At 38.2% G+C, this 21660-nt stretch overlaps 1 protein-coding gene across 4 annotated transcripts in view; it reads right to left on the bottom strand.

The window, feature by feature from the left end:
• TGFBR1 (transforming growth factor beta receptor 1) overlaps positions 1-21660 on the bottom strand; it is a 50264-nt gene that overhangs the window by 18740 nt on the left and 9864 nt on the right. The window contains exons 1-3 of one of the 4 annotated variants that reach the window (XM_025359869.1): positions 7358-7444; positions 6270-6515; positions 2618-2848 (exon numbers count right to left, since the gene is read on the bottom strand). In XM_025359869.1, coding sequence (XP_025215654.1) covers positions 2618-2848; positions 6270-6405 — 367 coding nt within the window. In that variant the 5' untranslated portion in view covers positions 6406-6515; positions 7358-7444. Of the gene's footprint in view, positions 1-2617; positions 2861-6269; positions 6516-7357; positions 7445-21660 lie in introns of those variants that run through there. The other 3 variants (XM_025359867.1, XM_025359868.1, XM_025359870.1) reach the window with 3 other exon arrangements.

Raw genomic sequence — 21660 nt, forward strand, 5'->3', positions numbered from 1 at the left:
TCCTCAATTAACAAAAGAACTAAAACAAAGTATTATAAACACACAGTTTACTTACTCACAGGCACTACTCTCATGCCTAAGGTGGCATTAAGGATTTATAATGAATAGAAGGGAAACAGATGGCATTTTCTGCTATTATTCACCAGAAGATGGCTTCTGCCTAGATAGGTTTGTAGAGAATTCAGTACACAATGAACTATGACAGGTAAAGGAGGCCTTAAACTAAGTTTTGTACAATGTAGTCAACTGATAATGTATGTTAGATTTTTCTTCCAAGTATGTTTTCAATAAGAGCAACACTTGTCATTTGGACATAACTTCACAATTTACCAAGCGCTTTCATGCCAACATTTTGTCTTGCTTGAACTCACAACAATCCAATGATGTGCACAAAGCAGACTCCATCACTTTCATTTTAAAGATGAAATAACTCAAGCATGAGACATTGGTTAACTGCCCAAAGCTACAGAGCTAGCAAGCAATGCAGACAAGTTTTTGCAGGGTAAGTCATAAAAAGAGGGAGAGAAGCTTTCAGAGAACAGAGAGCTATGGTCCCTCATGGATCTAGAAATATATATATATATATATAATGGAAACAGAATTATTCCGTTCTTTTTCATGTTTATCTCTTAAAAGGTTAATGAAGATATTCTTATTCAGTAATCAACTATCACCCACCCACCAATTCCTTTAATCAATTAGGTGGGCTTATTCCACTGTGGCAAGTGGCATGAGCTGCTGTCTTTCCGGAGTGTAAGTTTAGAAACAAGACAACAGGTCTGAGGGATTAATTCCAAATGATCTGAAGCCATCCTGATTTTCTGTGACTCTGGTCCTTGATTATCACAGTCTTGAGAAGGATTACTTCTAGAATGAACAAAATCTTTTTGAAGATCTGAACTGAGAATAAATGGGAAGTCCCAGGAAAGCTCTAAAATAACCTCCGTCCACCACTCCTGCCCAAAGACTATCACACCTTCAGTACTAAGATGGCTCCATCTAAGTCCAAACTCTCATTGTCTTCCTTACACAACTGTTTCAGGAATCCCTAAGCTTGCCTTCTGATCTGAGCTCCAGTGCAAGCCTGTATGTGTCCTAGTAGTCAAAGAGAGAGTTCTCTTATTGAATACATACGGCCAAATTCTACAGAAGAATAATTCAGGTAATAAAATCAGTTTCTTCATTCTTAAATGAATGGATATGCATACATAACAATATATATTCATTTCCTTAAAATAAATAGACATTTGTCATTATATGAGCTTTCTGCAACATTAGATGTGATTTTATGCTCAATTTCTGCTTTAATATTCCTTTAATATCACTCAGTTATAAAATTAGTGAATTTTTTTTTTTTTGAGATGGAGTCTCACTCTATTGCCCAGGCTGGAGTGCAGTGGCACGATCTCAGCTAATTGCAACCTCCACCTCCCAGGTTCAGGCGAGTCTCCCGCCTCAGCCTCCCGAGTAGCTGGGACTACAGGCGCATGCCACTATGCCCGGCTAATTTTTTTGTATTCTTAGTAGAGATGGGGTTTCACCAAAATTAGTGAAATTTTCACTATATACGCTTTCCAAATTTTCACTTTGTTCATGAATTTAGCCCTTATTTAAAGACGACTCATACTTTTCAAAGGATAGTATATCTCATTTAAAAGTCTTAACAAACCACTTGAAGTGTTTTTATCAGCAGTATGGGTTCCATATTTTTGATGAGGAAACAGAAGCCCAAAGAGGAAACATGTTTTAACCAAGGTTATACAGCCAATCAGCAACAAAACTTGCCTTGGAACCTAGATCTATTTATCCTTAGCCAGTGTCAAATTCTAAAAACACAGGGGATAGAAGTGTTCCTCTCTTAATACTTTTCCAAACCACATACAAGAAAAAGTAGAAGATAACGCCCCTTCAGTTTAAACATGAAGCACTGCTATGCCAAAATCCACCTTGGGATGACTCTGACAATTAGCTCATCTACTTCTGATGCCACAAATATCAACAAATAGAACTGGGAAAAGCAAATCTCATTAGGGGCCAAAACTACATTAAATAAGAAGGTGATTAGACATTTTTCTGAAGTGAGAAAATGACGTAAGAGTTCATTAGTTTAATTTTAAAAAACCAGGCCTATACAAAAGACAATTTCATATAATGTTTAAAAAGCAAATAACCTTCACAATTCTGAATAAATTTTTATCATGCCTGTTTTCAAATATAAACATCAGGCTGCTAAACAATCCTGAATAGAACGGGTTAGTTGCAGATCATTTGAACATCTTTGAACTTCGGCTTCATCCATATGAGAATAATTGTTCTTATCCTTTCTACCTCACAGTGATGAAAAGCAAATGAGATCATACAAGTGAGAACGCTTTGAAATTTATACCACCATGGAGCTGACTGACTTGCTTTAACAGTTAAAAGTAAGTTCCAATCTATTTTAAACCAGCCACAGTCATATATACATCAAGCTTAAAGATTTTTATTAGTTTCAAACCTGGAATATTATTTATATTATCTCACATTCTAACAAGTTGGCTTATTAGCAAACTAATAAAATAAGTATCACTTAATTTTAAAAAGATGTCTTAGGAAAAAGGAGAAACAATTACATTACCTGAGCCAGAACCTGATGTTGTCATATCATAAATTAAGTCTTTCAACGTAGTACCCTCTGAAATAAAAGGACGATCTAATGAAGGGTCCTCTTCATTTGGCACTCGATGGTGAATGACAGTGCGGTTGTGGCAGATATACACCATCAACATGAGTGAGATGCAGACAAAGCACACTGGTCCAGCAATGACAGCTGCCAGTTCCACGGGACCAAGGCCAGGTGATGACTTTACTGAAAAAGGGCCTTGAGTGAAATAAACATCAACAACAACAAAAACACTGTAGGTGGCAACCCCCATTTTCCTAATCCTACACAATTCCTGCAGCTGGCCACTGCCACCACATAGCCAAAGAGACTCATTACAGCAGTTTATAGGGCTCAAACCCAGAACAAGTGAATCATTCAGTCTTCTCCTACTAGGCCTCCTTTCATGCACACCAGCTCTGTCAGCACCCACTTACTCCTTCTGTACTCTTCAGCCATCATTACAAGGCCAGCTGCTACCAATATCATAGTACCTTCCCCACTTATCACATCAGGTCAGTAATACCAATAACCTGTAACAATACCCATTAACGTCTCCTTAAAAATCATATATATTTTTAAAAGTGTGTTTGACTTGTCTTCTTGTTCCAAGGCCAGTACATGCTCATAGCAGGAAAAACAAACAAAAATATCAAAACAAACAAACAAAAAAACACATACATCTTCATCACTCCCAAACAACTCACATTTTAGTATTTATATCTCCACCAATTTTTTTTTTTTTTTTTTTTTTTGAGACAGAGTTTCACTCTTGTTGCCCAGGTTGGAGTATAGTGGTGTGATGTTGGCTCACTGCAACCTCCGCCTCCTGGGTTCAAGCAATTCTCCTGCCTGAGCCTCTCAGGTAGCTGGGATTACAGGCATGTGCCACCATACCTGGTTAATTTTTGTATCTTAGTAGAGACAGGTTTCACCATGTTGCTCAAGGCTAGTCTCGAACTCCTGACCTCAAGTGATTCACTCACTTTGGCTTCCCAAAGTGCTGGGATTACAGGCATGAGCCGTGCCCAGCCAATAGCTCCACCAGTTTTTTAAAGGCAGAACATATCTTTTTTTTTTTTTTTTTTAACAGAGTTTGCATACTTTTTATTCTATCTTAACCTCCTGAACTTTTAAGTCCAGATCATTTTCTTGTAACTTCCATTAATAATTAAAATTTTCTGGTTGTTTCAGAAAATTACAATTATTCTGACATTCATCCTGAGTCTTACTGGTTTACTACTTACCACCATTTCTTTCACACCACATCTTTCCCATTCTTGAGATCTTCAGTAGATTAATCTCTTATCATACAGAGTCCTATTTCTAGTAATTTCCTTCAGGAACAGTCCATGCGTCCTTGTACACTGAACTTGTGACAAGAAGGCTGTTGCCTTTGTATATGAAAAATCTTGGCCTATTTAAAGAATTTTAGGTGACTACAAAAATGTTCCATTTGCCCTCTGATATTTAAGCAGAAAATATGAACTTTTTTTTTTTTTTTTGCCTTTTATAGGTAACCAATGTTTATGTGTGTTAAATGCTTATATAATTCTTTTATTTTTGAAACTGATACTTTTTATTACATGTGTTTGGATTAATATTTTTTCATTAATTTTGCCTGGTATTCTGTCTTCTTTCTAGTCTCATGCCTTTTTCTGGAATTCTGATAATAAGCATATTAGATCATCTAAATCTGTTCCCTATATCTCTTAATATGCTCACCAACTGTCTTTTCTCTGAATTGTAACACAATTTCTTAAGCTTGTCCCAAACTTGACTATAAAATTATGGCATCCAGTCTGTTGTTCGCTCTCAATAGTGCATTTTTAAAAACATTCATCAGTTGGGCTTTTCTTCTGAAAGCAACCTTTAACAACTGTGAAATGTTCTCATTTCATAGTGAATAACTGAAAATAGACCCTGGACTGTTTGAAAGTTCCTCCCTATCATGTGGTAAACCTATTTCATAGGATGACATCTAATCTATCTAGTTCAGACTACTTCTTTTGAGCTCCTAACTCTTCACTGGTAATTTTTTGCTGTTTGCTTATCCTAGAGCTGGAAATGAGAAGTTTATATATGGTAATTAGAAACATGAGAAATGAGGTGACTTCTTCACAAGGTTTTATAAATCTCTATTCAGATATTTCAAGCTCAAATGATGGAAATGGGAAATTCTGGAATTATCCTTTTCTTTGTCACATTATAACTGCAGATGCTTTCATCAAAGTCAAAGACATTGTAGTCTAACCAACCCTTACCACGGGAGAGCTGCATTATCATGCTGAACAAGTGGAGGACTGGCCTTTTCCTTCTGCGCTACAGCAGTGCTTCCTCCTTTAATTAGCACAAGACCTGGACCAACTCTGAGTGGAAAGTGAGCAACTGTGTCTGCTCCTCTGAGCACTGAAGCCAGGTGCTTCCTAAAAGGGAACTGAGAGTTCGCTCCGTACCCTCACCTCACCCCCAATCCCTCGTCTAAGTTATTGGTCGGACTTTTCAATGACTAACCTTTCTTATTAGTTATTGATCCTATTCTTTACCAGTCTGGTGTCATCTGTACTGTAAATTGCAGAATTGCAGAAGTTCCTCACAAGTGTTGGCATGTGGGTGGCATTCTACCATTAATTCCACTAGTATTAACATAGGTTGCCCTCATTTTTATATTCCTTTGGGATCTGGGGAAAGAGGTAAGAGTTAAATACATGTGCTCAGACTTCCATATTAAACCGGAATCTTAAAATTAAAAAGTTTATTAAGCCTTCAAACTACTGGTTCTGCCAGGAAATTTTATTTATTTACTTATTTAATTGTCTTTTTTTTTTTTTTTGAGACAGAGCCTCACTCTGTCACCCAGGCCGGAGTGCAGTGGCACAATCTCGGCTCACTGCAACCTCTGCCTCCCAGGTTCAAAGATTCTTGTGCCTCAGCCACCCAAGTAGCTGGGATTACAAGCATGTGCCACCATGCCCAGCTAATTTTTGTGATTTTAGTAGAGATAGGGTTTTGCCATGTTGCCCAGGCTGGTCTCAAACTTCTGGCCTCAAGTGATCTGCCCACCTTAGGCTTTCCAAAGTGCTGGGATTACAGGCATGAGTCACCAGCCCCGGGAAATTTTAAATGTAAACTACAGGTGAAGGACCAAAATTCTAGAAATCATGTATAATTAATTTATGCATAAAGATAATAAAACAAGCTGAGATTACAAAATGAAAACATCTAGACTACTTAGTGCTGCTCTGAATTACCACTCATTAAAAGACTGTTGACTGCTTTAAAAGATAGGAGCATTATATAAGGAAGAAGAAATTCACTCTGAGAACAAAGTAGAGACAATCTGAAGATGTTGTTGGGGCTTTGTCAGAATTTGCTTTTATCTATCCTTTTAGGTATAACAGACCTCAGAGGAAGTCCACCCTGGAACAACCTTCTTAAACAACACACACCCAGGAGGCAGGATCTTGGCTACTCTTACAAGTCTGTAACAGTGGACAAGCCACTTCTTGCCTCTAAACGGAATGAGTTGGATTAGACAACTTCTATGATCCTTTCCAGTTCTAAAGTCACAGAGTGTGAAGAGTTTTTCTTGTAGTATCTAGGAAAAACATTTTATAGAACAACTTACCAGTAGTTGGAAGTTCTATTTTATTGCAATGGTCCTGATTGCAGCAATATGTTGTAGTCACAGACCCAGTTTTTGAAGAGGGTGCACATACAAATGGCCTATCTCGAGGAATTAAGTCAATTTCAGCTATACACATGCTGTTGTGTATAACTTTGTCTGTGGTCTCTGTGACAGAGACAAAGCAGAGCCCATCTGTCACACAAGTAAAATTGTCTTTTGTACAGAGGTGGCAGAAACACTGTAATGCTGGAAAAAGAGAAAGATTCTATTAGAAAAAAATCTCAAGGTTAACAGTTTGAAATTATCCAATATTCACTCTAACAATACATTCTTGATCCTATTATCACACAACTTCTATGCACTGTTCAAAAAAACAACTATTCGTTGCTCTTAGAAGTTTCAAATTATATTAAGAACCACACACATGTGGAAGCCCAAGGAAATGTAGTAACACTTGGATCCAGGTTTTTTCCTGAAGTTTTTTGCTTCCACGTATAGAAAAATTTTGTTATGTTCAATTTCATCAAAGCAAGGCAAGCATTTGCCTTCCCATTAGAAACAAAGTACATTTAAATTTGTAATGGTTATACTTTTTTTTGTTTTGTTTTGTTTTTAACCAGCCCCAAACTAAACATTCACATACTCCTCCTTTGAGAAGCAATGCGTGAAAACACTACCACCCATTAACTGTAGGCTAATGCCATTTCAGGGGCTTTCTGGGTAATGGAGTAACGGAAACAGATTTGTACTGAGCCAGACACTCCCTATTCCCCTTGGTGCAAACCCTAAAAAAGACATGTGTATTCTGGCCAGGACTGGGGCATTCTCTTAGTGAAGCAAAGCAGACTACACCCATAACAATACATACATGCTCCAACCACACAGGCAACCTAACTACAGAAATGATTGGCGGCAAAACACTAGCTTCATGCCCACTTGTATCTACTTGATCTTTATGGCTCAACCCCAGGAGTGACCTCTTGAGGGAAGTCTTCTAATTATCACCAACACCTTCTCATACACACAGATACACCTTCGACCATGCTCTCTGATGAAGTTAAGTGCTCTCCAAAACACACACTGCTTACCAGAATTGCTAGTTTTGTTTTTCTTTCTCCTATGAAACTGTAAACTCCTTGAGGCCAGATACCTGTATTAGTCATTCCTGTCAATCTGCCATCTAACACCGTGCCTCATGCACAGCAGCATTCAAAAAATACTTGTTGAATCACAATGATAGAATTGGTGCATAATTTCACCAAGGTCACATGAAACTGCAGACATGTTCTTAAATCTAAACATTCCAATTACTTGTTAGCAAGGTAAAAAAAAGTCTAAGTACATGGAATGGCCATCTATGACAAGAGCAGGGAGGTCCACTGTATCTAGAAAAGGAGTGGCTAGGCAGACAGGGGCAGGATAGACAGAGCTAACTCCCTGAACAGCTAACTTGCTGTACAAGAAAGGGTTAACTCAGCAGGACTGAGTTACTCAAACCCTGCATATTCCCAAGACTTGTCTTCAAAACTAGCCTTGGCTGGCTCTTGGTAGATGAGTTCTGAACCTTTGGAATATTCTCCCTGATAAGACTTCTGTATGCCTGAGGCCTTGGGTCGCATGGTACCAATGCCATCAGAGAGCTTATTCTAACAATGTGATTTACAGTGAACACCTATTACTTCTAGGGGCAGGGTAGGGAAAGTCTGAGGGGCTAAAGCCTCTCATGCAGGTGCTGCAAGCCTAAGTGACTGACCAACAGTAACAACCCTGGACACCAAGGCTCAAGTGAACTTCCCTGGTTGACAACTTCGTGCATGTTGTCACACATTGTTGTTGAATTAAGGCCATCTATGTTATGCCACTGGAATGGGACACCTGGAAACTTGTGCCTGAATTCTCCTAGACTTCACCCCAGGTGCCTTTTCCTTTTGCTGATGTTAATCTGTATGATTTTGCTGTAATTAACTATAACCATGACTCTAACAGCTTTTCTGAGTCTGTGAGACCTTCTAGCAAATCAAGTCTGAGCGTGGCCCTGCAGACTTCCAACTCACTTGCTAAACTCAAATTCAGGAATGTCAGGTTCTCCTCAAGTGGCTGTTTCTTGGTTGCCGGCTTAATTCACATACTTGTCTATTATCTTTACAGACAAGTTTTACCTTAATCATTAAAAATGCTTTCTTTATTCATAGACAGGTCAGCTATTTGCTTCCTAAATATGAAAGAAACTCAAGAAAATTACAAGAAAGAGACACAATCGTGATATATATTTTTTTTTTCCTTTGAGACGGAGTCTCGCTCTTTAACCCAGGCTGGAGTGCAATGGCACGACCTCGGCTCACTGCAAGCTCCTCCTCCCGGGTTCATGCGATTCTCCTGCCTCAGTCTCCCTAGTAGCTGGGACGACAGGTGCCCCTCACCACACCCGGCTAATTTTTTAGTAGAGACGGGGTTTCACCGTGTTAGCCAGGATGGTCTCCATCTCTTGACCTCATGATCCTCCCGCCTCAGCCTCCCAAAGTGCTGGGATTACATGCACGAGCCACCACACCCAGCCTTGTAATACATTTAAAGACTGCTAAAAGAGATAGTAATTATTCATGACAATGTGTGATGGTGATGGCTGTCTGCGTATAATTTCCTAAGGAGGAATTCTGAACCAGGAATTCATGGACTGGCTTCAGAGGTACATGAATCCCATAAAACTATAAGCCAAATGTTATATGTATTTACATTTTCAAGGAAAAGCTTTCAAAATCACTCACAAAGGAGTCTGTGACCCACAAAGCACTAAAACTACCACCATAGGAGATTGTCATAATTCTCTCCTAAATCCTCTTTACTCATTAGTCATTCAACCCATGTTTTCTAAGCATTACTTTCATCAGTTACTCTACCAAAAGCTTAGTACACAAAGATTAATAACTAATGCTCACAGCCCTTGAAGAGCTCCAATGACAAGTGAAGGAGAACACTGTAATACAATGTGGTAACCACTATATATAAAAAATATTGCCCTGAATACTCTCCCAGTTCTCAGATCACTGTGGCTTGCCTATGTTGATGAGATAAGGGCTAAACACCTAGTGTAACAAGACTTTTAGTTTGGGGTTCCAACTTACTTCTCACATGACAAATGCTATCTAGGGCCACACACCTCTCACCATTATAATAATCATGTCTTTCATGACCTTGGTCTTTACATATAACATTTCTCTGTCTAGTTTAAACCTATCTTCTTATCTGACTCATCCTTTAAGACCCTATTTCAACAGGACCTTTTCCATGATGTGCTCTAAACCTTGCCCTTACCTTCACAATAATTGGTAGCTCCTTTCGATATGTTCCATAGTGCTCTTTGCATACCTTTAGAACAGCGCAAATCAATCTATTTACAGCTTGCTGTTAAAGTGTCTTTCATTGCCTTAGGAAGGGCCAAGCTTGTTTTGTTTTTCACATCTCTGAATCCTGGTTCCTTAGGTAGTGATCAGAAAAATACTTGCTAAAATAATGTTTCCCAAACATACTGGGAGAGAAAAGGATGTGTAAGTTGGGTACAAGTTTTGAAAAAATATTTTCGTTTCAAAAGATAATCTAAAAACAAGAATAAACATTCAAGATCATGAGTGTCCACTGTCTCAACACTGGCACTAGGCTTTTACTGCTGCTGCTTCAGTTGTGTGAAGATCCCCTTCAGGCCAAATGTTCTTGCGGCACACTACACACAGCATAAGTTTCATAGTCATTGTAAAAGAAAGAGTAAAAAATAAAGGGAATTTGAATCGAGCACATGGCAATACAGGCATGGCATGCATATTCAAAAACCAATAGCCTAACAGCCAATACCATATATGCACTTTATTATACGCAAGTGTTATATGGGTCCTGTATGTGTAGTACAATTTGCAAACATTTGTTAGCAGTAAATACAATTGTAGATATGTCATGTTTTTCCATTCTCATTTCCAGCAATAACTGGTTTAGAAAATCATGTAATGAAAATTTCAATAATGTCAAAATATTAACCTTATCTTCCAATGAACAAAATGGATGACATCTCAGTAAAACTTATAAGCCTGTATTTGAGGAATGCTTGCTGGCAGGTGTTTTGGTTAGGTGTGATATCTCCTCCTGAACTTACCAACAAGGCCTTGAAGTCATTAATACCCTCCTGCATAACATTACTGATGAGAAGAGGCACTACTCACAGCTTTTATTATCACTGAAGTTAAAATACAGAAACAGATTTAAAATGGAATTAGACCTAAAGCTATTTTTTTCTACTGAGAAACCTAAACATCATCTGTCACATGGAATAAATGTATTCATTTGAATTTTGTTTTTTTTTTTTTTTTGTAGTTGTCTTTGTATTTAATTTGCAGATTTGGTTTATAGTGGTGTATGAGCCAAGAACATAAGGGTTTTATATCTAGTTTCATGTCTACAGAATTTAAGTAACATTATGAAAAATACACTCTGTACTTCTCCTTTCAAAGAGGTCATTACATTACGGTAAATTTGAAAAAGTCAGTGCTAAAGGGTTTCTCTTAACTAGTCTTTCAATAAGAAGAGGTCACTAGACAAATAAAAACACCACGATAACATAAAGCTTAACTAGGTAAATATTTCTCTCTCCAGGGAATTAAAAAATTCCATTTCACCACTTGAAATCAGTCTTGATTGACAAGACTGCTGTTATGTGATACGGCAAAATCATTTAGGGAAAAACTAAAACAGGAACTTAATTTTTTCCATGAACATATGAGTTTTAACTGCCATTTGTTAAAAAAAAATTCAAATTTATTTTATTGATAGATTTGGTCCCTGGCTCCCCACCCGCCCCCCCTTTTATTCAACTAGGTTTTTAATTTTTAAATGCATATACAGGGCAAAATTTCAATCTAAAAAATGTATACGATGACATCTCCTTCCACCAGTCCAAAGCCCAAGTTCTCCTCACTCCGCAACACATCACCTTGACTCTTTCATTTGATTCTGCAATTATTCACTAAGCATCTCTATATGCCAGGAACAGTGTGGGCTATGAGGTGTAGAGATGAATAAGACAAGGTATTAGAACTTGAGTAGTTCACTAGGGTGGAAGAGAAAGGCATTAAACAGATCATTAAAATCCTGAGTCCTGAGGAGAATGATCAAAGTGTTTCTACTCAGGTGTCGTAGAAGAGATTATCAAGAAAAGCTGCACCAGCATTCAAGTCAGAACTTGGAGAATACGTACAATTTGTTAGATGAGGGTGAGAAAGCTTTCCTCACTGGGTTTTCTTTCTCAGCGGCAGGATTTTCATCCTTAGTGGCTGGCATACCAAGTAAGATGATCAAATTTAAATTGTTCAAGATGCTAACCACTATGTTTTATTTCATCAGGAAAATGAACATAATACCTTTCTGACCTATTTCATCACCTGATTGAGCTAATCAAATGAGATACTGTACATTATTAACACATTTGGAAACTAACATAAACGATTACATAAACACAAAATTATCCCATATGATAAATGGCATTGTTCCCATGTGGTTTTTATTCACAGCCACCAAAGGTAAACTTCTTCCCAAAAGGAGTGACAAAATTCCACTGTAGAATCCCAGACTAACAGAACCACATGGAACTTTGAATATCATCTAGGTAATTCAGTTCTGTCATTTTATTAATGAAGAAACCAAAACTTAAGAATACCAAAACGATTTAAAAAATTTTTTAAAGAAAACCAAAAAACCAAAATGATTTACACAAATATTCTACCCAGATTACAGGTAGATGTGAATCCTCACTATATTCTCACCAGCCCACAGGTAAAATCTATGAAACTATTCGCTGTACCACTATCCCCATGCTAAGTAACCCTAAACTTTAAAGACTCCCAGGTGGACCTGATATGGTTTAGACTCCTTCTACAGTTTTGAGTCTTCTGCTTGATAGCAAAAATAAGAACCAAATCCCCTGTTTAGGACCTCTCTACTACACTGTCCAACTTTGCCCCCAATCTCTAACAGAGGGCACAGCTTTCTTAACTTTGAGATGCACATTTCTCTAAGTTTTACATTTCTAAAATCCGAATACAATTTACAACCAAAGTAAAAAGAAAACTTCGGTCTCCAGACTGAAAGGTTAAGATATGATGAGTTGTAACCTATGCATGTGCAAACTTGGCTATACACAGAAAATATTACAAATTGTGTATCCCTCATGCAAAATGCTCAGGACCAGAAGTGTTTTGGATTTAGGATTTTTTTCAGATTTTGGAATATTTGTATATACATAATGAGACATCTTGGGAATGGGACCCAAGTCTAAATATAAAATTCATTCATGTTTCATATATGCTTTACATATATAGCCCGAAGATAATTTAAAATAATATTTGAAATAATTTTGAGCATGAAACAAAGTTCACGTTAAGTACTTATGTGTAGAATTTTCCACTTGTGGTATCATGTTGGTGTGCTCAAAAGGTTTTGAATTTCAGATTGGGGTGTTTGACCTGTATTCATTTCACCATCACTGTAATTACTTGTCTTGATAGCTCCCTTGCAACTATACTTTAACTTAGGGTGAACAAGGATTTCACTATGATTCAGCACTAAAAGGAAAAGCTACTGTGTACACAGAAAATTATAGCAGAACCATGCCAGGAAATACAATTACAAGCAGTGAAATTTCCAAATACTGCAGAATAAATCAGAATTTTCAAAGTTTGCAGATGTTAGCATGGTGACATGTAGACGTCAAAGGAAGTGACATGAGGAAAAAGAGATGACAGAACCCTTGGGGTTATTATTCACGGTATTATAGTATCAGGGTAACAACTCTGGGGTAACATATCCCAAGTTGAGATCTTGGCTCTTGGGCCCAATATAAAGGATTTCCTTGGTTGCCTCGTTTCAGTACGTCTCGAGGTCACACATGGAAGCACTATTACTTCTATCTACTGCCAGGGCTACCCAGGGTTAATTCACAAGCCCTATGTCTTGCTAGAAAAGCTGAGAGGTAAACAGCTGTGTGTAGTATTAATATATGGAACAGACATTTCTATCACCCTTGTTAAAGAAATAAAAATTAGCACCAGAAACCTTGTCTTCCCAGGCTTAGTGTGTCATCATCTATACAACCTACTCACAGTCTTTTTATGCATATGTTTGAATACTCTTTCCTTTTTCAACCCTTGTTACTGGCCCTCTCCAGCATTCCATCACCATCTTCCTCCAATTCAGAGTTCAACTGAAATCTCTCTTTGAAATTTCACTAGCAATGCCCTTATGGTCAAATTCAATATTCTTTTCAAAACGTTTCAGGATATGAGACAGAGTGCCACCCTTTCTTTATTAGTTTTTATATGACATTACAGTTCCCAAACTTTGCATTTGGCCCTTTGGTACATCTCAGTCTACATCTCCAAGCCTCTTGGCCTTCTACCTATGCTCCAAACTTGTATTTTAACTACACCCAGGAAACACTCTGCTTGGCTTACTTATCTATGCAAAGTCAAGCAGAGAGTTTAAAATCCAGTTTTTTCATCACTCTGACTTTGCTGGTGATGACCCTTATGTTCCTCACTCTACCCACTACAGCACAACTATACTTTTCTTCGCAGTGAGAGTATTTCCAAATATTACAAACATGTACCAACAGGCAAGTAAAAGACCTAACATGCACAATGTGCTTTATTCAGTTTGCTTCACTACAGCTGAAAGCAGATCTCATCACTGCTGGCAAAGATGAAGCCAAAAGTTAGAAGTTATTTTAAAAAACCCTTTCAGGGACTAATGTCAGCCCCTTTTATCATCCAACCTATTCTTCTACCCCAGTTCTTCTGAGTAATCTGCCTTATCCCTTTTCTCCATTCTCAACACCACGCCCCCTTCTCAAGATGTGCCCCCTCTTCTCCCTCATCCACCTCTGGAGTAAAGCATATTATACAGATTTTCCTCTTCTTTTTATTAAATATGTTGCTTTATCTCTGTATACATGGCTAAAACCCTGACCTCCAACTCCCTCCAGCCTACTATCCTAGGTTGTGTTCCTCAAAATACTCAGTTCTCAATTCAACCCTCCCGGGGCTACCCTGCAGCAGTAATATCAAAGTAAGCTTGTCAAAATAGAGAACACCATACAATGTACACAAAATTTTCCTCTAGTCCGGATAATATTTCACCCGTGAATTTAGGGCATCAGAATAAACATCTGATTTTTTCCAGATAAATTCCATTTACTTCTGCCACTTTTAAAGAATTTAAGATGTATTGTTTATCATTTAACCCACATCACATCTTAAAAGAATAGGGCACTCCCAAATTCACAAGCTCTTGTTTTTCCACATTATCTTCATTTTCCAGCCTCCTAGTCTCAATGGAATTAGCCAATATAATGTTAACTGGTATCAGAGAAAACACACTAAGAACAGGCTGCCCAAATGGCAAGATGGGATTTAACAGGGCAACTAATACAAAGGCTTTCACTAATATTCGAAATAAATCACACAAGTACAGCATAAAGATCTGGTTAGCAGATTTGAGGAGTTTAACAACACATTTGAAAAGAGTCAGAGCCTTTATCTTTTAGTCCATTAATTGTACTACTTAGAGTTGTCTGAGGAAACAATAGGTGAAAGCAAAAATCCAAACTTGCAGATGTTCATTACAGTATTTTATGATTGAAAACCACCTACGTGAATGACAATACAATGACAGAATGAATCCTGATCCAATCATAAATGAAAAACTATACAGCCATTAAAACTGGTATTTCAGAAGCATGTTTAAGGACAAGGAAATCATCCTACTACTAAAGGGAAGGAAGTAAAGCTGTATAGTGTGATGACAATTACAGTCCTATCAAGTGACCTTGTTTTTGTTGCACTTCAATGAGATGAGGGGATATTTTAATATACAGAGCAGATGCGTGCACTTTGCCTTACCCCAGGCCCTGAAAAGAAATGGAGAAACTTCTATGTCTAATGGTGCTAAAACAGTAACCGAATTTCTTATTTCCTCTCAATAGTATGCTATTACACAGTTTCTTATTAGATTTTAATTTGACTAGTGGGTAGGTATTATAAGGATATGGTAGTTAAGTTGATGGAACTCAGAGACAGAAAAACAAGTTAAAATCCTATCTTTGCCAGTCAGGCACTGAGTAATCCTGAGAAAGTCACTTAACTTATTTGAACTTAAATTTCTTCAACTTACTTCCTAAATTCATAACATGCTAACAGTACCAATCTCAGAAGGTTTGAGGGTTAATGAAACAGCATACATAGAATACTTAGCACAGTGCCCAGCACATAATAAAATGCTCAAAAATTACTTTATGCACTTTTTCAGCAAGTATTTCTTTAGCGCTCCTACTATGTGCCAGTCTCTGGTCTAGATGCTAGACAGAGAATCAGAGCTAACGCTGAGACAGCTCTGGGAGGCAATACTGACACAGAACACAACATAAACCATATGCACATAAAACAGTGAATGTTCATGGTACCTCTATCGTCTCTTTCTCCTTCATAAATATTCATATAGTTTTTCAACAACATGACTGAACAGACCTGGCTCAAGAACTTCACTGTAGTAGCATTAGGCACACACAGAAAGTATATTTTCAGTTCCAACCCAAATTAACAGTGTAGGGACACATCCAATGTATGTATGTAATATCCCTAACTAATAAACAAGTTAATGTCTACTTAGCCATAAAATGTTCATGCTGGAAGGAATATGAACAGAAGTATCAGATCCCAGCTCCTTTAGAGATGAAGAAACAGAAATGTCCTAATAGTTACATCAACATAATCTAGATTTACTCCAAAAGTACACAAAGAAAAAAAGGATTACTTGATAATCTACAGTGATTTCCACCCCTACTCCCCACAACCCCTCACGTAGAACAAAATGAAAAATTCAACCTTTCCCTTTGGAAAGCACAAGTGGCTGTAGGAGACACTGGCTTGGCTGCACAGATAATAAGGCGTAATAATGAACGTAAATGAAAGTGGCAGATCATCCTGGGCTAGGGGAATGACATACAAAACAGAACTGTGGCAGAGAAGGAACTGTGGTAAGAGAACTGTGGTAACCACTCCCAGCTGCCATTGACTCGGGGCAGAGGAGAGCAATACCTGGACCAGCAAACAGCGAAAGATCTGCTGGAGCCACAGTTGAAGAAATGAACTGATGGTCCTGTGCAGTTAGTAATTTTAGAAGCAGAAAGCAAGGCCTGAACACCTTTTTCTCAGAACACGACAGTGAATGTAACCTGTGTAGCAAGAAAGAAAAAAACCTTTACGAGGACAGAGATAATCAGGATAAGATTCCTGCTCTCAAGTTTACAATGCAGAGAACACGCCACTGATAAACAGTGATGCAAAGTGCACAGATCAGAGGACAGAAAACGGAGATTTCTCTGAAAGACAACACCTAAACTAAGACTTAAGGAAAGCTAGTGAAGAAAGGAAAGTCATTTTAGGTAGAGGATATACAAAAACATTGTACAAAAGATGCCAAAATTGGCCAGGTGCGGTGGCTCATGCCGGCAATCCGAGCACTTTGGGAGACGGAGGTGGGTGGATCACGAGATCAGGAGATTGAGACCATCCTGGCTAACACGGTGAAATCCTGTCTCTAGTAAAAATACAAAAAATTAGCCGGGCGAGGTGGCGGGCGCCTGTAGTCCCAGCTACTAGGGAGGCTGAGGCGGGAGAATGGCGTGAACCTGGGAGGCGGAGCTTGCAGTGAGCTAAGATCGTGCCACTGCACTCCAGCCTGGGCGACAGTGAGACTCGGTCTCAAAAAAAAAAAAAAAAAGCCAAAATAAAAACTTGAGCCAGGCGTGATGGCATGCACCTGTAGTCCCAGCTACTTGGGAGACTGGGGCAGTAGGATCACTTGAGCCCCAGCAGTGTGAGGCTGCAGTGAGCCATGATCAGGCTACAGCACTCCAGCTTGGACAACAGAGTGAGATCCCGTCTCAAAAAAAAAAGAAAAGAAAACAATAAGGAAGTTTGGCAGTTTAGGTGATGTAAACAAAAACCAAAAAAATTGATAAAATTCAACAGCTGTTCATGATTTTTAAAAATCTTAGCAAACTGATAAAATTCAACAGCTCTTCATGATTTTTAAAAATCTCGGTAAACTGCAGTATTTAAAAAAAAATCTGAAACAATCAGATTAAAGAAAAGGCATAAAAGCAGGCATTACATTTAATGTTGCATGACTGTTCGTTTTCCCCTGAAATCACAAATAAGAAAGGGATATCTATCACTACTTCTCAACATTATATTACAGGTCTGAGTGTAACAAGAAATAAAAGAAAGACAGACTAGACAGAAACAGAACTATCATTACTTGCTGAGAACAACTATGCACATGGAAAATCCAAAAGTGACCTACAGATCAACTATTAGAATCAATTAGTAAATCTAGCAAGGTCACTAATACAAGGTTACTCACTGTATCAAAAAAAATTAAGTTTAATTTAAAAATCATTCTTAAACCAGCAACAAATAGAAAACATTTTTTAAAAATCTAAAAACTAGGAATAAACCTAACAAAAGACAGGTAAGACCTCTGCAGAGAAAGCTTAAAAAATATTACTCATTAATAGAAATTACAAAGGAGATAAAATAAAATTTTAAAATGTATTTATAAATGGAGAAAAATGACAAGCTCCTAACTGGAAGATTCAATACTGTAAAGAGGTCAATATTCCATAAAGTGATCTGTAGATTCAATAAAATCAAATCAGAATCCCCACAGGGTTTTTATTCAGTGGGAACTGACAAGTTGATTCTGAAATTTATATGGAAAAACAACATCCCAAGAATGACCAAAGTAATCTCTGGAAGACTTACACTACTAGATATCAAGACTCATAACATCATAATAATTAAGACAGCATGGTAATGGCACAAGGACAAATAGGCAAACAGAACAGAGATTCCAGAGAAACAGACCCTCACATGTACAACCTCTTGATTTATGATGAAGGTGATACTATTGTACACTGGGGGAAAGAAGGTATTACCAATAAATGGTTCTGAGTCAACCAGGTATCCATATTTTAAAAATAATAAAAATCTCATACCATAATAAATAACCAACTCCAGATGGACTACACATCTCAATGTGAAAGGTAAAACAAACCCTTTAAATGAAAACACAGGAAAACATTTTTAAAACATTTGGGTCAGAAAGAGTAAGCAAACAGGATTCAAAAAGCACTTAACCTTAAAGAAAAAAATTGAAGGCTGGGCACAGTGGCTCACGTCAATAGTCCCAGCACTTTGGGAGGCCGAGGCAGGCGGATCACCGGAGGTCAGGAATTCAAGACCAGCCTGGCCAACACAGTGAAACCCTGTCTCTACTAAAAATACAAAAAAAATTAGCCAGGCGTGGTGGCGGATGCCTGTAATCCCAGCTACACATGAGGCTGAGACAGGAGAATCGCTTGAACCCAGGAGACAGAGTTTGCAGTGAGCTAAGATTGCGCCACCGCACTCCAGCTTGGGTGACATAGTAAGGCTCCGTCTCATCTGAAATGTTCATCTCCCTTGTCAAACAAAACGCCAAAGCAAGCAGTTAAATTGCAGTTGCAGTCTCCTAGAAGAACACAGCTAAATTAAACCAAGCAAGGACAGAAAAGCCTGCCAAAATGAAAGAGCTTTTGTATTATTTATATATTATTTGTATTTTTATAATATCTCTAATCGTTAAATTTTGGACTCCCTTGGGGCATAAAGATATAAGCATCTAGTGTTGACTGAACTTCATTCAGGGGAACATTTGCCCTTTGAGACTAAACTATATGTATATGAAAACTTAGGCTTGAGATGTACTGCAATCGAGCTAATAAAAGTTTTCAGACCTCAAAATCTACATGCCGAGGCTTGGCATTAGGATATGGGTTTCCAACTGCTGGTAGCATTGATACAGTAGCATCTTCGCTAATGAAGAAAGCGGTGGGTTGGTTATTAAAAGATAAGGATCTGCCAGGCTCAGAGGCATAAGGGTCTTGATGTCATTTATTCCTTGGTGAACTGAAGATACGACACAGAAGACTATCTTGCAGAATTGTGAAATCTATATACAAGACAAAAATTACTAGGCTCTAGATAATAATTTAGAATGGTTCACAGGTGATTATCCTCATTTCTTCCATGAGACTTTCCTTTTTCCCAGTTACAGAGACTAAGCTAAATCAGATGGAAGCACCCAATTGCTTAGGGCAACTACACTATTTCCTCAGGGACACACCATCTGTTTGCAATGCACAGCTAATTCTGAGCCTGGTGGTCCTTGCAGTTTCCCTTAAGACTTCTGCCTGATGCCTAAAATCCCTTAAAACTCCTCCCTCCTTTCCCTTCTCCCATGGTAAGGCAAGAGCAGGCCGGATCTGACAAAACTTAAATGATAGATGAGATCTAGATAAAATACTTATGTGGCCTTATTATTATTATTATTATTTTAAGAATAAAGAGGAAGAAACAATTATGATCATGGGGAGAAAGAGAATGTGAGAGCAGAAAGGCTCAAGTTTATATATGCATCGAAATAAGAAGGAAGAAAACAAAAGGACAATGTACCATGGAAAGAAGGAAAGGAAAATAATGGAAAGGGAGAAAAAAAGAGCATCTCTTCCTAGGAAAGTAATCTACAATGCTGTGTTAATCTGCCAGTGCTCTGGTGGGACTGGCAATCAGAAACTGTCTTTCCTCACTGACAAATATGACCAGACTCTGGCCCCTGGTTTGTAATTTTTTCCCAAATGTAAAATGAGACAAAATAACTAAAACTACTTTAACTTGTTTATTTTGATAAAATAATTACATATAATTATTGTTGAAGGAAATCTACAATACACAATCTTGGGTATTTTTATTTAAATCTATTGCACATTGAATAACAAAATTAAAATGTCAGTTTTTCAACTGGAGAAAGTACTCAAATCAACAACCATGTGCTGAACAAAGAGACCCAATTAGAGCACATTATAGTTTGATTTGGAAATGAATACATCAAGCAAAAAAATAAAAAACCCAAACGTATATCGTGTGCATGCATACAAATGAAAGGGCAGTTACTGCTTTTCTATCTCTGTATTTCTCTTCAAGTTTAACTCTATCCTCCATGTTCAATGCTCCCAAATATCTGTATTAGTCCTAGTTTCTCGCAGAAAAAGCCATTTAGTTTTGTCTTTTCCCAGGGGACCTATTTGTAATTCAATGCATATTTAAGAATCGTATAATGTAGAAATGTAACAGGATGCCTGAACAAGGTGTCCTAGAACTATAAATATAAACTATTATGTAATCAGTGAGGTTTACACCTAGGAAATCTAGATGGAATGGTTTTCCTGAAGCAAATGAACAAAAATAAGGAGGTTCAGTCTCGGTGGTGAGAACAAGGAAACACTGGAACAGACCTGAAGTAGCTCTGCAACTGCAGAAAAAAGGAAAAGTGAATCCTTACAAATTATGGAGAGTGATAAACCCGAACTGTTCACTTTATTTCTCAGTGGCCCATGTACAAAGACTTCTATAAAAGCTTCTGCTCAACAACAGAGACAAGCTTGTTTTTCCCAATGAGATCAGAATGCTTCCAACCAAACAATGCCCTCATGCTAATGTACATGCCTATCTTTTCTATGAATATTGGGATTACTGCGAGACAAGTACAGCAGGGCCACACTCTCAGATAAGTGTGGTCTCTCCTAAAGTAATAATTCCCAACGTCCATTACTCAGAAATGAAGCAGTTCTTCAAACAAGAAACCTAAGCAAAGACACTCTGGATCTTGCTGACTTGCACGTGTTTGAAGGTAAACGTCTGGCTCTGCCTTTGGTGGCAGTACTCAGATGAAGTGTATCAAATGGAGACACACCAAAAGATAAGGGCATGAGAAAAATGTCTTTGTAAGCCAGACTGAATAGTTTCATGTTGCTCTCTATTCATTATCCTCTAGCTTTTAGCAAAGCTTGATTTAAATGTCCTAGCCTCACATCAGCTGTTCCACTGGCATTAGGGAAAGACTAATGTGTTCATACTTGGATCAGGGACTTAAACTGGAGAAGAAAGATGGAGGCGGCCGGGCGCGGTGGCTCAAGCCTGTAATCCCAGCACTTTGGGAGGCCGAGACGGGCGGATCACGAGGTCAGGAGATCGAGACCATCCTGGCTAACACGGTGAAACCCCGTCTCTATTAAGAAATACAAAAAAAAAACTAGCCGGGCGAGGTGGCGGGCGCCTGTATTCCCAGCTACTCAGGAGGCTGAGGCCGGAGAATGGCGTGAACCCGGGAGGCGGAGCTTGCAGTGAGCTGAGATCCGGCCACTGCAGTCCAGCCTGGGTGACAGAGCGAGACTCCGTCTCAAAAAAAAAAAAAA

This window comes from Theropithecus gelada, chromosome 15, assembly GCF_003255815.1.
Source record: "Theropithecus gelada isolate Dixy chromosome 15, Tgel_1.0, whole genome shotgun sequence".
Lineage (NCBI taxonomy): Eukaryota > Metazoa > Chordata > Mammalia > Primates > Cercopithecidae > Theropithecus > Theropithecus gelada.